At 42.8% G+C, this 14259-nt stretch overlaps 1 protein-coding gene across 1 annotated transcript; it reads left to right on the forward strand.

The window, feature by feature from the left end:
- Positions 1-3039: 3039 nt before the first annotated feature.
- LOC131326876 (uncharacterized) lies at positions 3040-4104 on the forward strand. Its single transcript, XM_058359784.1, has one exon. It carries the CDS (start codon positions 3040-3042, stop codon positions 4102-4104), a length of 1065 nt encoding a protein of 354 aa, XP_058215767.1.
- Positions 4105-14259: the final 10155 nt, after the last annotated feature.

Genomic DNA, 14259 nt, shown 5'->3' on the forward strand with positions numbered 1-14259 from the left:
GGGGAGCATAGTTTTAAATCGCGGTATCGGTTGCCGTCGCGGTATATCGGTATCGGTACATATCGGTGATACGTCGCGGGAATCGGGTGTCTCTGTCGTGAATTTTTAAAAATCATTAGCAACATGTATAAAACTTGAAAAATATACTTTTGCGGCTTTTGCCCCCAACATTGGCTTAAATTATCACATTTTAATTAATTTAAGACATGTAATAGCCCATTCTCTTCATGTGAAATATTCGATAATTTATCAAAACCCGCAAGTCAATAAGATTTTACAAATTTGAAAATAATATTGCAACATGTGTATTTGTAAAACATGGTGTTTTTCTCTAGTCCCACATTGACAAGTTACAAAACTTCTATCTACTTTAAATAAATTTGCACTTTAGTGGGTTTGTGAATGAGGATTCAAGGAGAGGTCTCAAACGCTCAGGAAAATGGACGGCAATTTTGGAAAATAGATTCGGAAACTAGTTAACCGGATGCGCGTCACGAGTTATTCGCGCATGGGGGGTGCAAATTCGGGATTTGAGCCTCGCGGACGCACTGCGGTTAAGCCCACATTTTGCTAAAATTCTGAAACGTTTTTTTCCCGAACCGGTCCACAAAAATCCGTTGCAGACCGATACGTATCGGAAATCGGCCGGTTCACCTGTGATTTACAGTCTCCCCATTGTACCGGCCTATATCCGAATCGGAACCCTCAAATTCCGGTACGAACCAGCTGATACAGTCTTGAAGAAATGAACTAAGAACTCCATTAATGGTCTCCAAGCTTTCTTAGTTCATTTCTTCAAGAACACTAGTAAGTACTTCTCGTTTGTTCTTTTCTAGTTTATTAAAGTTGTTTGTACGGACTAGATCCTTGGTAATATCAAGTTTATTTTCGATTTCTTCGGTTAAATTTCATGTCTTGTTTTTATGCTTTCTTCTATGCTTTAAATATGTGTGAGTAGTCGTTAGACTGAGTCTCGGGATATACTCTTTCTCGAGGACTTAGGTTGTCATTTGGTTCTTGAATCATCGGGCTTAAAAGCATGATTTTCGGAATAGAACTTAACTTGCATTTTTGGTCTAAACAAGGGGTGTTAACTCCTTGATAAGATGTTTAGTCAAGCGGTCTTGGTAAGCAGCTTTCCGATGGCTCGTGGCCTCCTATGTGTTCGACAAATATTAAAAACAAGTTAGTTCGTCTCCGTTTAATCACATCTTTCGTTAAATGTAGTCATTAAAGCTAAATTCTCCGGGTGTGAGCACGCGGTCGTGACTCTTGCTTGAGTTATAATCGAGAACCGGTAACGGCCTAAGTCAAGGGTTAGACGATCCCTAGACTTACCTCTTTTAGTTTATAAAGCTCTTTTCTAATCTGTTGCTTTAGCCTTTCCACCATTCAAAGCAAAACCAAGTTGACCGTCTTAAATGCCACAAACCACCATATAAAACCTACAATCTGATTAAGTTATATTCGAATTCCCTGTGGTACGATCCCGCTCTTACCGGTTTATTATGCTACCGACGATCTAGCCCTACGCTTGGGGTTTTTCTCAACCTTATTTGAAGGCGAGGTTCAGAGGCCAAGCAACTACCTTCTCTCATTTCTCAGGAGCAATCTGCCTTTATTAAGGGCCGTCAGATCCACGATAACATCATCATTGCTCACGAAGTATTTCACTACATTAAACACAAGAAGAAAGGCCCCAAAGCTCTCATGGCTTTGAAGCTGGACTTGAGTAAGGCCTATGATAGAGTGAGATGGAGTTTCCTGGAAGACACAATGCGTATCGTGGGCTTCAATGATAGATGGATTAATTGGGTAATGCACTGTGTTACTACAGTTAATTTCTCGATTATGGCAAATGGCAAAAAAAGCAGCTGAGGTCACACCATCTAGAGGCTTGAGGCAAGGGGACCCTCTTTCTCCTTACCTTTTCCTCCTGCAGATTCTCTATCTTCCTTACTGTCTCCAGCTGTTTCAAACAGAGAATTGGGGGGAATTCGTGTTAGGAATAGAGGGCCTGTTCTTTCTCATCTTCTCTTTGCGGATGATTCGTTGGTACTCTCGGAAGCAAATCTAAAGAATTGAGAGAAGGGAAAGTAGATTTTGAATATGTTTGGTGAAGCATCTGGAGAAGAAATTAATTTCCAAAAGTCAGAAATTTTATTCTCTCCTAATACCCCAAAGGACCTCCAGCAGGAGTTGACAGAGAAGTTTCCAGAACGGGAGTGTACCCAGATTAGCTTATCTCCACCTCCTGACCAAGAGATAGGCATCGACTTAATGGCATTCCCCACCTCCCAAGGAAATAGAGAGTCAATTTTTTCCTCATCCCATAACCTACCACTGTCTAGAAGTAAATCACCAACAGTTGATAGAGGTTCGTCATTGTTGGGGTCCGAAAGAATAGGGGACACAAATTCATTATGGATATTTAGCCATTTATCCTCCCAGATATTGATGGACAGTCCATTGCCTACCCTCCAACGGGATCCCTTCCTTAGTAAATCACCTCCTTCCAACAAGCTAGACCAAATCCATGACAGGGAGGCTCACCTCCTGGCTGTCCAAGGGGAGGAATTTGGGAAGTAGGACACTTTAAGAACTCTAGCCCAGAGCGCATTGGGTTCTTTTACCATTCTCCAAAACTGCTTAGCTAAGAGAGCAGTATTGAAGGCCTATAGATCCCTGAAGCCCAAAACTCCTTCCTCTTTTGGACGATTCAGCTCCTTCCAACCAACCCAATGGATCTTGTTGCCTTTTTCCTTGTTCCCCCACCAGAAACGACAAATATCAGAGCTTATTTTTTGGCAAAGTGTTTTTGGAAACTTGAAACATGACATAAGGAACGTAGGAATAGCTTGAGCCACATCTTTTATAAGTACTTCCTTGCCAGCAAGGTTCATGATCATTTGTTTCCAACCTTGGAGTTTGGTCATAATTCTGTCCCTCACATAGCCAAGGGTTTCTTGCTTTGAATTCCCCCAACTTGTGGGCACCCCTAAGTACTTAGCCGTCTTTCATAATCCCCATGGCATGCCCATGAAATTAACTGGGTACCACCTAGCATTCCAGTCGACCCAGGAAAAGGATAGGGGGCAAGATAGCTCATCCTCTGAGCTCAATTCAACCTTGTGGAAGAAAATCTGGAATCTTAAATCCCCTCTTGGGTTGAAACACTTCCTCTGGCGTGTCATTAGAAATGTTGTTTCCACCAAGGAAAACATGTTTGCAAGGAAATGTGCAAAAAGTCCTATATGTGATCTCTATGGATCTGAGATAGAAACTATTGAACATGTTCTCCTCAGGTGTGAGTGGACAAAAGAGGTTTGGGCAAATAGTAGAATTGAGTTTCCAACACCGGTGAACAGAGTGGTATCTGTTAAGAAGTGGTTAGTGAGTCTCCTTGTCAAATGGGGAGGCCAATTCTCGGAGAAGATGGGTCTCATTGGCCAAATTTGCTGGGCAATCTGGAAGCAAAGGAATGAATGGGTCTTCTTGCAGCAAAAGCCTAATGCAAAGGTCATGACTCTTAAGAGGGCTTTGGGTCTTCATGGGGAATTCTTAGCCGCAACTTGTCCTCAGATAAATGTACCAGCCCGTAATCATGGTGATAGTAATGTCCCGAAGTGGCAACGTCCCCTCAACGGTAGCTGGAAATTTAACTGCGATGGGGCCTTCAACCCTTCGGACAAGTCTGCTGCTTTTGCTGTCTTAGTTAGAGATGACAACGGATCAATGGTAGAAATTAACCACGGGAGAATCAGGGTTTCTTCGGCGCTGGCTGCTGAAGCTTGGGCTATTAGGATTGCAGTGTCAATGGCCCTGGCTTGGGGAAAGAGGGATGTCGTGATTGAATCGGACTGCCAACCCTTGGTCAATATGCTCCAACCAAAGTCTGTCTTGAAGAATTGGACCATTCAAGCTTTTCTGGATGATATTTTTTCCTTTTCGGCTAATACAAACTTTGTCTTTAGTTGGTGTAATCGTCAGGCTAATAGGTGTGCTAACTGGATTGCTTGTAACAGTAGACTAGGAGTTGGTATTCCCCTTGCCCCTTGTAATCTTGCTGATGAGCTCTGCTCTTTAATCCGTTTGGATCTTTAATCGAAGATTAGCCTTTCAAAATTTTTTTTGAAACCAGTGGGTTCTTCCACTTCACAAAAATACTTTCGTCCCATATTTGAATTTATCTATTTTTTAAAGTAAGAAGTATCTAGTACCTTAAGAAAATGTTACTGCCATTATTTGGTTAGAGGGCGGATATCTAACTATCACATTGTGATCTCAGATAAATACCGACCATAGTAAAGCTTACAGAACGTTACACCACTTAATTAACCCTGAATATTTGCTAACCAAGAAGAACAAATTACAATTGAATGAGAATGTGCACAATTTGTTTGGGGCTGTAACGTCCCAAGTAGACCACTGGCCTAATACCTTGATTTTGATCAACAAGCCACACCACATGATCCAAAGGCTAAGCACAAGATACTAGTAGTGGCCCACAAGGTTTGTTATATGTCCAAGATCATCCATGTAGACTTCCTATGTGGGACGGGGTGTTACAATCTCCCCAACTTTATAGCCTCTCGCCCTCGCGAGGATTTGAGCACTATAATCACCAATACAAATCAAACCAACAACCAAATCAAACCAAACTCCAAGGCCCACATGGTCATGCACATGGATGACTTTGATACCACCTGTAACGTCCCAAGTAGATCACTGGCCCAGTACCCTGATTTTGATCCACAAGCCACATTACATGGCCCAAGGGCTTAAGCACATGGTATAAGTAGTAGCCCACAAGGTTTGTTATATGCACAAGATATATCATCCATGTAGACTTCCTATGTGAGACGGGGTGTTACATGGGCACTTTGGCCTTTTCATCTCCAATAAAAAAGAGAAGCAGAAAAGGAGAATGAGAATGGGAAAAGCTAATTCCCCCCTCTTTTTACTTCTGTTCTCTAATGCCCAGGGGTGGAGCTAGTATGGAGAGGTGACATGTGCCACCCCCGTTTTGAAAATGCAAAAATAAAAAAATAAAAAAATTGAGAAAGCTTTAAATTAAAATAATACCAATAATGTGCTCAATATGTGCTATGGCTGAGTGGTTCAGTGATTTGCCTTTCAATGCTGATGGAACTCTGGAACTAGAGTTGAAAACTTGCTGCCACCATTTCTTTTTTGAACTGGGAAGAAAAATGGTGGCCCTCTCTCCTTTTAAAAACCCTTTCAACTCTCTCACTTTAATTCATTTTAACTATTTGCATAAATTCTCACATGATTTGTATTTTTTTTCATGTAGAGGAATTTAACAAATTTGGATATTAATTTTTTTTTCAGAAATTTAGTATTTTTATTGCATTTTTTTTTTTTTTTTGCAAAACTTTTACCTGATATGTATTTTTTTCACTAATTGGAGACGAACGTAACACATTTGGACATAAATTTTTTTTTCCCCACAAGTTTAGTATTTGCTTCCCACATGGATTGTATTTTTTTTCCCAATAATTGGAAAGGAACCTAACATGTTTGGACATTAAATTTTTTTTCCCACAAGTTTAGTATTTTTATTGCATGTTTCTTTACAAATTATAGTGTGTATTGACATAATAATTGAACGCACAACCACATTTTTTTTTTTCTGAACTAAAGTCACAACCATATCGATTTATGTCCTTCTATGAATAAAATTATGGTGCCACCCCGGGATCCAAATGCTGGCTCCGCTACTGCTAATGTCAGAAACAGAAAATGAGTTTTCTCAAACTCGTTATGGGTATCGAAACACCTAAAAATATAAAATCAAAATGGGAAAAGTAGGTATCCAGACACTCACGTAACCTCTCCCGTCATCAAAGATAAATTCATAACAGCATGTCACTTACATTTTAAGAACCAAAAGCATGTTGGGGTACACCCAAGTGGTGTGGGTGTGTGCTGTAGGGGATAAAACCCCTTGGTCCCCTTTCCCTTTTGTTGACTGCCTTTCGGCAGTGTGGGTGTGTGCTAGTGACAGGAAAGAGGGCCGGAGAGAGTTGAGCGGAGAGGCTCCCCTTCGGGGGAGCGGGGCTCCTCGGAGATGCCCGGAGAGACTGTCGGAGAGCCACCGGAGTGAGGGAGAGAGAGAGGAGTGGGGAAGCCGAATTGTGGCTATCCCGGTGAGGTTTTTCATACTTGTATATGTGATTTATACATAGTGGAGTTTTCTTCGGATATCTCTTGTTTGTGCTTGGTTTATTTTCGTGCTTGTGCTTAGAGGTGTGAATCGGGGTCGGGGTCTCGACCCAACAGTGGTATCAGAGCCGGAGTTGCTGGTTCGGAGCTGCGGCTGTGCAGCGGATTACACCGGAGAAGCACGGACAGCACGTTGGAAGGAAAGCACGGAGCATGGCCTAATCTGGGTTCTCGGTTGAGCCGTCTGAAAACTCAATCGGACCAGTAAGGGTTGTGCACCTCACTGAGACGAGTCTATAGGAGGTGACGGGGTCGAGTTTCGTCACCGGATGAAGGCTCGGGAGCCATTCGATCGCAGTGGGCGGAGTCGGCGACGGGCGGAGAGGCTGTTTTGAAAAGCCCGAATTCGTGGATGATCGAAGACGAGTTTTGAGCACTGGGTTGTGTTCACCTCGAGGAGACGATCACGGATTGGGGTAGCACGTCGCCGGAGGAGCTCGGAGGTGGCGGCAATGGCCGGTCGAAGGCGGCGGAGAGGCGGTTCAAGGGTGGTTCGTACAAGGAGTCGTCGGATGCGAGATTAGAGCACGGGGTTGTGTTCGTCTCGTCGAGACGAGCTCGGGAGTGGTCGGAAAATCACCGGGCGACGCCGGAGTGAGCTGCACGCGCGGCCAGAAGGAGCAGCGCGTCAAATCTGCGCGCGCGCGTGGATAGCGCAAGCTGGCACACGCCAGGCGTATGTGGTCAACGCCACATGGGCGGTTAACGCTGACTAGGCGATGAGTCAGCGGCCCAGTCAGCATGCCAGGTCATGGACACGTGGCAGTGCCACGTCAGCAAGAAAGGGTCCCATTTTGGTGACACGTCAGCGGTCAACTGTCCACGTCATTCGGTCAACGCTGACGTGGCAGTCCAGTCAGCGGTACAGTGGCTGGTCAACGGTCAAACTGCCAGATTTGTTTTTGCGATTTCGGGGCCGTTCGGACTCCGTTTTTCGCGTATGGTTAGTCGATTTTGACTATGTTGACGTTCCGGACGCAATCGCACTCTCGGTTTTCGGATTGGGGGCTCCTAGGCTGGTGCGAGTGCTTAGTGGAGCAAGAAAACGCGTGTGTGGGGGCAGTTTGGGTTGCGCGGAGGCTTGGCTTGTAAGCAAGGATACATTACATTCGAGCGGGTTTGTTCGTCTGGTAATGACACAGGCGTTTACAGCTTGTTGCAGCAAGGACAGTCGGTGATGATCTGTTACGGAGCTGGTAGGCAAGGATACATTGCATTCGGGCTAGGTAGCTCGTCTGGTAATGACACAGGCGCTTATTGGAGTAATAGATCGATTCCGATGGAGATCCAGGATGCTGGGAAAGCCAGGAATGGAACGGAAATGGACGAGTGGCAGCGAGAGGACCCGGGGAGAGCTGACGGGAGTGCAGGGAGCTGACGGAAAGTGGCGGAAATGACGATTGACGGAGCAGACTTGCGAAGATCGGAGGTTGATCGAGGGCAAACACGGAGCTAGTGAGCAAGGATACACTCGGGTTGGTAGTGACACAGGCGCTCATTAGTGCATTGGTTTGCGGAGATGATTGACAGTGATCGAAGGCAGTCTGGTTCAATCGGATTTTGTGCTCTGTGATTGGGCACGATGCGTTCGGGGTTCAGCCGCGGAAGATCTGGTCTTGCAAGGAGACACTCGGTCAGTTGGTAGATACACTTCCGGTGTGGGGGTGGTGAAACTTCTGATGGCTAGCAGTGACACAGGCGCTTGACTAGAGGGGCAGAACGGGATTGACGGACGCGGATTACAGCATCCAGGGGGTGATGCGGGCGCTCAGGCAGCAGAGGAGCGCGGATAGAAATGGACTTTGCTGCGGACATCTCGGGATTGAGATGTGGAGCATTCGGGTTTGGATGCGGAGCACTCGGTTGAGGGGGTGCGGTGTATCGGCGGTGTTGCCGATATGAGCCACGGATATCTAGCTGTGTTGTTTTAGCCTCCTCGCAGGTGATGTGTGAGATTATCTGGCGAGTGGAGCCTCTGGTGTGAGCAGGGGTAGCTATGGTGCTAGAGTGGTGGATTGCAGCCGATCAGCGTTGCGGATTCAGCGATTACCCCACTCGGGTGTAGGGGGTGATTGTTGGGGTACACCCAAGTGGTGTGGGTGTGTGCTGTAGGGGATAAAACCCCTTGGTCCCCTTTCCCTTTTGTTGACTGCCTTTCGGCAGTGTGGGTGTGTGCTAGTGACAGGAAAGAGGGCCGGAGAGAGTTGAGCGGAGAGGCTCCCCTTCGGGGGAGCGGGGCTCCTCGGAGATGCCCGGAGAGACTGTCGGAGAGCCACCGGAGTGAGGGAGAGAGAGAGAGGAGTGGGGAAGCCGAATTGTGGCTATCCCGGTGAGGTTTTTCATACTTGTATATGTGATTTATACATAGTGGAGTTTTCCTCGGATATCTCTCGTTTGTGCTTGGTTTATTTTCGTGCTTGTGCTTAGAGGTGTGAATCGGGGTCGGGGTCTCGACCCAACAAAGCAGAACCATGTTGGGCAGACCAATAAAAAAATTACATTTATGGTTGACCATAGTATTTAACTTTATAGCATCTAAACTCAGTAGTCAGGACCGAATTCGGAACACCTATTTTTCACCCATTTAGGCCTGTAAGGACTTACTTTCTTGGCCCACCACCAATTTGGCACGCAAAGCTCATCAAGACGTTTAAGCTCCGAGCAGCACTCCTTATCTATAAGCCTGTGATTGTCTACTGCGTGCGCGTATAACATGTCACCAAAGGAAGACTTGTATAAATGATTCATTCTATGGCATTCAAGCAAATCTATCCCTGCTACCAAACTGCAGGGTGGAGGGAAGAGAGAACAACAGACCAGAATTATAAAATGCAAAGACTCCAATTTCCCTCCCCGCATCTTGTCAGGGTTTTCCTTTATGCATTTAGTTTCAGTAATAATGTAAGCAATAAAGTTCGAAACCATCCATATTGCAGCAGCATTCTTCAGTTTTACTTTATTAATTGAAATTTGTTCAGGATCTAGCATCAGTTACTGAATAATAGTAGATTATCACAAAAAGAAACGTTACTACCCAATAATAAAACAGTGCCCGCTGAAGTCCAAATCACGTCCTTTGGGCCTACGACATGGAATGCCCGATGTCGAAAAAAAAAAAAAACATTGGCTTGAAGAACGCGAGAAAAAACAATGATCCTATACTTGCAACCATGGGCTTGAAGGCAAAACCGAATTCGGTACTGGTTGTATGCCGAACTGGGCGAGCCTTTTGTTCCTAAGGCACAGGGTGGCTATCCTGTGCTAAAAAATGGGCATCATCCTAAACCAAGAAATGTGATCTACGTACTGAACATTAAGCCCCATTGAACAAACACCTTCAAGAAGATCACATCATTTGGCTCGGGACAATGCCTGTGTTTTTGGCACCCTACTGTGCCTAAGGCACAACAGGTCTCGACAGGACCAGCCCAAGAGTTTTTAGCGCCCAAGCCCTAATAAAAAAAATGTGCCATTACTTTAGTTAGTTAGTTACAATGAACTAATTACCATCGATTTACCTTGGTGTATACCATTGTCCTTCAAGTTTTGTGGTGCGTGTTGCGATCTTCTTCTCTTGATTTCACCGAGATCATCAAGGTTTTGGGGTTGGTTTAGGCGGAAACGATTTTGGAGAGGTGTTATTCAGTGGTTTGGGAGAAATAGTTTTGGAGATTTAGTGGGCTGAGCACTTGGGCTTATAGAATGGTAGGTTGGACTAATTCATTATCTCTAATTGCGCCTTTTTTTCATTTTATTGGGCTTAAAAAGAGTCCTACTTAAACCCAAATATATAGTGAAAATATTGGAGTGCCCCTAAAAATTAAATTTTTTGGAATGTCCAAGGCCTCTTGGGCTTGGGCCGCCCCTGCAGGTGGGTATGAAGGCATAGGCAAAAACCCAACAAAAATTGGGGGACTAAAAATTACTTCCTCCCACATTTGTCACATGTATATGCTAAATTTACCAATTCACATTCGTCATTCGGTCTTCACCTCTCTGTTCTTAGGCGCTTATTATTTGCTTTTAACGTTATGTGATTACAACAGAAGAAATAGCAAGGGCTGTTGCATTGATTGAAATTGATGTTTTTCACAATGAACTTTAAAAGTCGTTTTCTAAGCTCAAAGTAAAATTCAGAGCTGTGGCAAGCACACTATCACAAACAATATTCAAGTTTGTGTTGTGTGGTGGAGAAGGTCCGTTCAATACCACACGGCGATGCTCTAAGAGCACTGAATAATCAATTTGTAATTAGCTGCAATACCAGTATGAGCTCAAGAAAAGCACAGCCGTGTTGTTATTAATTAGAGAGAAATAAACAATGTGAAGAAGGAAATTCAGTCCCCTCCCCTCCCCTAAAGCCAGCACCGAACACTGCTTTCATATTCCTGTTCCAAAAACTAGCCTCTCACCTCGCACTTCACTATAGTTTCACTCTACTTCCTCTTACTGTCAGATCTTTTGCTTGTGCTTTGTTTTCTACCAAAACAAACAAATGGTGGCCAAAAAGCCAAGAGTTGTGATCAGTTGGTGCAGGAATGGCTGGTGCTTGTTGGGGATGCAAACAATTTTCAGCAATAGAGATCCGTGATATGATCACGAGGCAAAGTTAGGTCCTGTCAACGAGGGTAGCGACAGGGTCCAGTCCGTGACCCAAGACCAGAGTGGTCCCGTGCAGATTTTGGCCTTTGCCTATAAAGAACAGTTATTGTATTCATTTGTTGTGTGATCAGAGAGACACTAAAGAGAGAAAGTGCAAGATAAAATTTTTCTCAGAGAGGAAAGAGAGGACTTGTAATAATTCATTTTCTTTGTCCATGGTGGATTGGTGTGGCTCTTGTGATTTTTTCTCGCATTGAGATTTTTCACGTATATCTGTGTGTTTTGTTTTTCTATTCCTTTTTCTTTTCCTTTTCTCTGATTTGTTCTTCTGTGACAATAGTATTCCAAAATCCTAAGTGTTTTTTGTTTGTTGTAAGTTGAGCGTGTAGTTCGGATTTCCCAACACTGCTAACAAGCTCTGCAATAAGTCTACAACCACACCAAAACATACATTGATCCAAATGCACTTACACTCACGTAAATGTGTAGGGCTCATGGTGTGTGCAGCACTATAAAAAAGAAAAGAGCAATAGTGACAAAAAATTTGTCACTGAGCTGTCACTAAAAGTGTGTTGCTAAAAATTTTAGTGACAGTTTTACACCTATAGTGACAAATAGACAACTTTTTTTGTCACTATTGCTCTTTTTTTTGTAGTGGTGTGAGCCCCACATTTATGAGTGTAAATTCGGGTGTGTGATTTTAGATTTTTGTTCTTTAAATCCAAGCACAACCTTTTCAATTTAGGGATAATTTCTAAGAGCATCCACAACATAATAATCAAAACCAAAAGGTTGCTAAAGTTAATAATGTGTTCTAAAAAAAATGCTCACATTGTAATAATCAAACTTAGTAACATCTTAGCAACTCATCAAATTTTTGCCTTTGGGGATAATTAAAACTAGCAACATTTTGCTAATAAACAAATTTAATGGTCCCCACATCTTCTCAATCAAGTATAACCATCATGAGAAAGTAAAACTCACTGTCTATAAAGCAAATGCTTTATTCGTAAGAGAAACTTACTCTCTAATTTGGCAAGTGGTTGTGCATTTAACAATATTGATCACTTTATAAATTTTAACAATTGCTCTCCACTTTCATTTATTTTACTAGAATGTCATTCAATGTAAATCATTAGATTGAATTTTAACAGTTTTTTTTCTCTCAGTGTATGTGAAAAATGGCCATGGCCACAGGGTTTGTTGGATTTTCAGAAATGTTTAAACGTGGAATACAATTGGATTCTAATTTAATTTTAATTTTGTCTTGGGTTCTTTACAGCTGTTCAGAGTGCAACTCCCTCCACTTTCTTCAATTTGGCTTAAGCTATTTGATTAGTTTATATACAACAGAATAAAAGGTAGTAATCAATTTATATCGGAGCGTTTCTCCTGTGGACGTCCACATTTTAGCTCGGACCACTCAGCTATCGTTGGATTGTGTTTTGAATGGTCGGGATTCGCGGATAATCTGTTTGCGCGAATAAATATTTGTTCATGCTAACAGATTGTCCGTGAATCCTGACCATTCAAAACACGTACAATCCAACGGCCAAAACGGTGGTCCGCATTTTAAGCTAAAATGAGAAACAGACTGCACTTTATACACAACATAATAACCTAAGTGATAAGCACACAATATTATTTATTCTTGTGCTTAGTCTCTCACATTTATCATATTATTATGTTTATAATTAAATATTTTATATGACATTGCAGGTATGTTTCTCCTTATTTCAGGTAATTCAAAATACCCGTTAACATTCAAATTTGACTAGCTCCGAGAACTGATCGGAGTACCATTAAAAGAATAGACAAGAGCATCGCAAGCACATCGCGTTATATGAAATCTCGGTGGTGCACTTTGGTTGACTATTGAATGGGCAATTTAAAAGCAACTAATAAATAGGAGTACAATTCAATGTGTCCATGGGTTCTATCACAGAGAATAAAATTGGAGCATTTTTTATTTGTAGGCGAAAATTTATTAATCTTTGAAAACAACTTACAAAAATTAAAAGGATCTAAGACAGCTTCAAGCTAGAGAAGAGAAAACCCACGAGGGGAAACAACAGCTCCAACAATCACAAGCCAACTCAGACCTAAGGGGAGAGAATAACAAACCAAGATTGGCAGGAAACCAACAAAAATAGCATTGCCAAAGAGAAACCTAACACTTAAGATCCAAAGCAAGCAAACCTCAACCAAAATAAAACAACAAATACGGAGTCTAAAGCAACAAGACAACTCTCAAATAGACACCTAAGATTCAATCCTTATGTTGAAAATCATGCGCTTTAGCCCTTTCCTCATATTCGGCTTTCATAATCACGATTTGACGAATAAGATCATTTTCATCACCCGAATAACTAAGGCCCATGATCTTGTTAACGGTCCAAATAGCCTGAGCCTCATTTAGATGAGTCCTGTTGATGCCTTCAGAAGAAATTGGTAACGCAGTAGCCACAACAGTTGATCTAAACATAGCACCACTTTGCTTCTTATTTCCACCTTTCTTCTTGGATTTAGGAATGCCCAACATATTTTCTACTGACTTCTGCTTCCATTTTCCTTTCCTTGTATCCTTTGCCTCCTCAATTGGGTTAAGATCCACAACTAGTTGGATGTCCTCAACTTCTTTGTCATTTAAAAGGCCTACTTCTGAAAGGTTATAAAAGCCTAAATCAGATTCCACTGTCTCAGTAACTGGGACTTTTTCCACTGCGCCATCTTCTAAGCAAGAAAGATTTTTCCTTGCAATAATTGCTCCAACAATCAACATCACCCAAGGGTTGGGTTGTATCCTTTGTAGCAATTTCGGCGCCATTAAGTTCAGAGTCGGCCACTAACTGATTATCCCCATCAAGATTAGCCTCCTTGAGCCTAGAAACATCCCCACCACTTACTGAAACACAATGAATTCCATTCCCTTGTCGAACTAACAGCTCCGCACCCGAAGACGACCCATTAGTTTCACTCCCAGACACCGAAATATCTGCCTCAACATCCTTGTCCTCCTCTTCTTCCTTTGATTCTTTCTCAGAATGTGAGGAAGAATCAAGATTTACTCTAGGGATTTGTTTCTCCGCTTCATGTGGTTAGTCGCACGAATCTTCCATCACCTTAACTTTGTAACTCTTACCTTCAACCTCAACGGTACTCCACTCATCAATTTCCTTAAAAACATTAGTGGCGATTAAAATTTTAGCCTCTGCAAAAGATGACATCTTTAACGTTGATTCATCTGTAGATTTGAAGGAACCCCATAACTCTCCAATAGATTTGAAAGAAGTAGATTTGAAAGAAGTATTGCTCCATCCATTGAGTGGCATTCCATAACAGCATAACCATACAAATCTTTCAGCGCACACCGCTTGTCCATCCCATGGTTTGTAATCAGAGAACCACCTT

The sequence above is a fragment of the Rhododendron vialii genome, chromosome 5a (assembly GCF_030253575.1).
Source record: "Rhododendron vialii isolate Sample 1 chromosome 5a, ASM3025357v1".
Taxonomy (NCBI): Eukaryota; Viridiplantae; Streptophyta; class Magnoliopsida; order Ericales; family Ericaceae; genus Rhododendron; species Rhododendron vialii.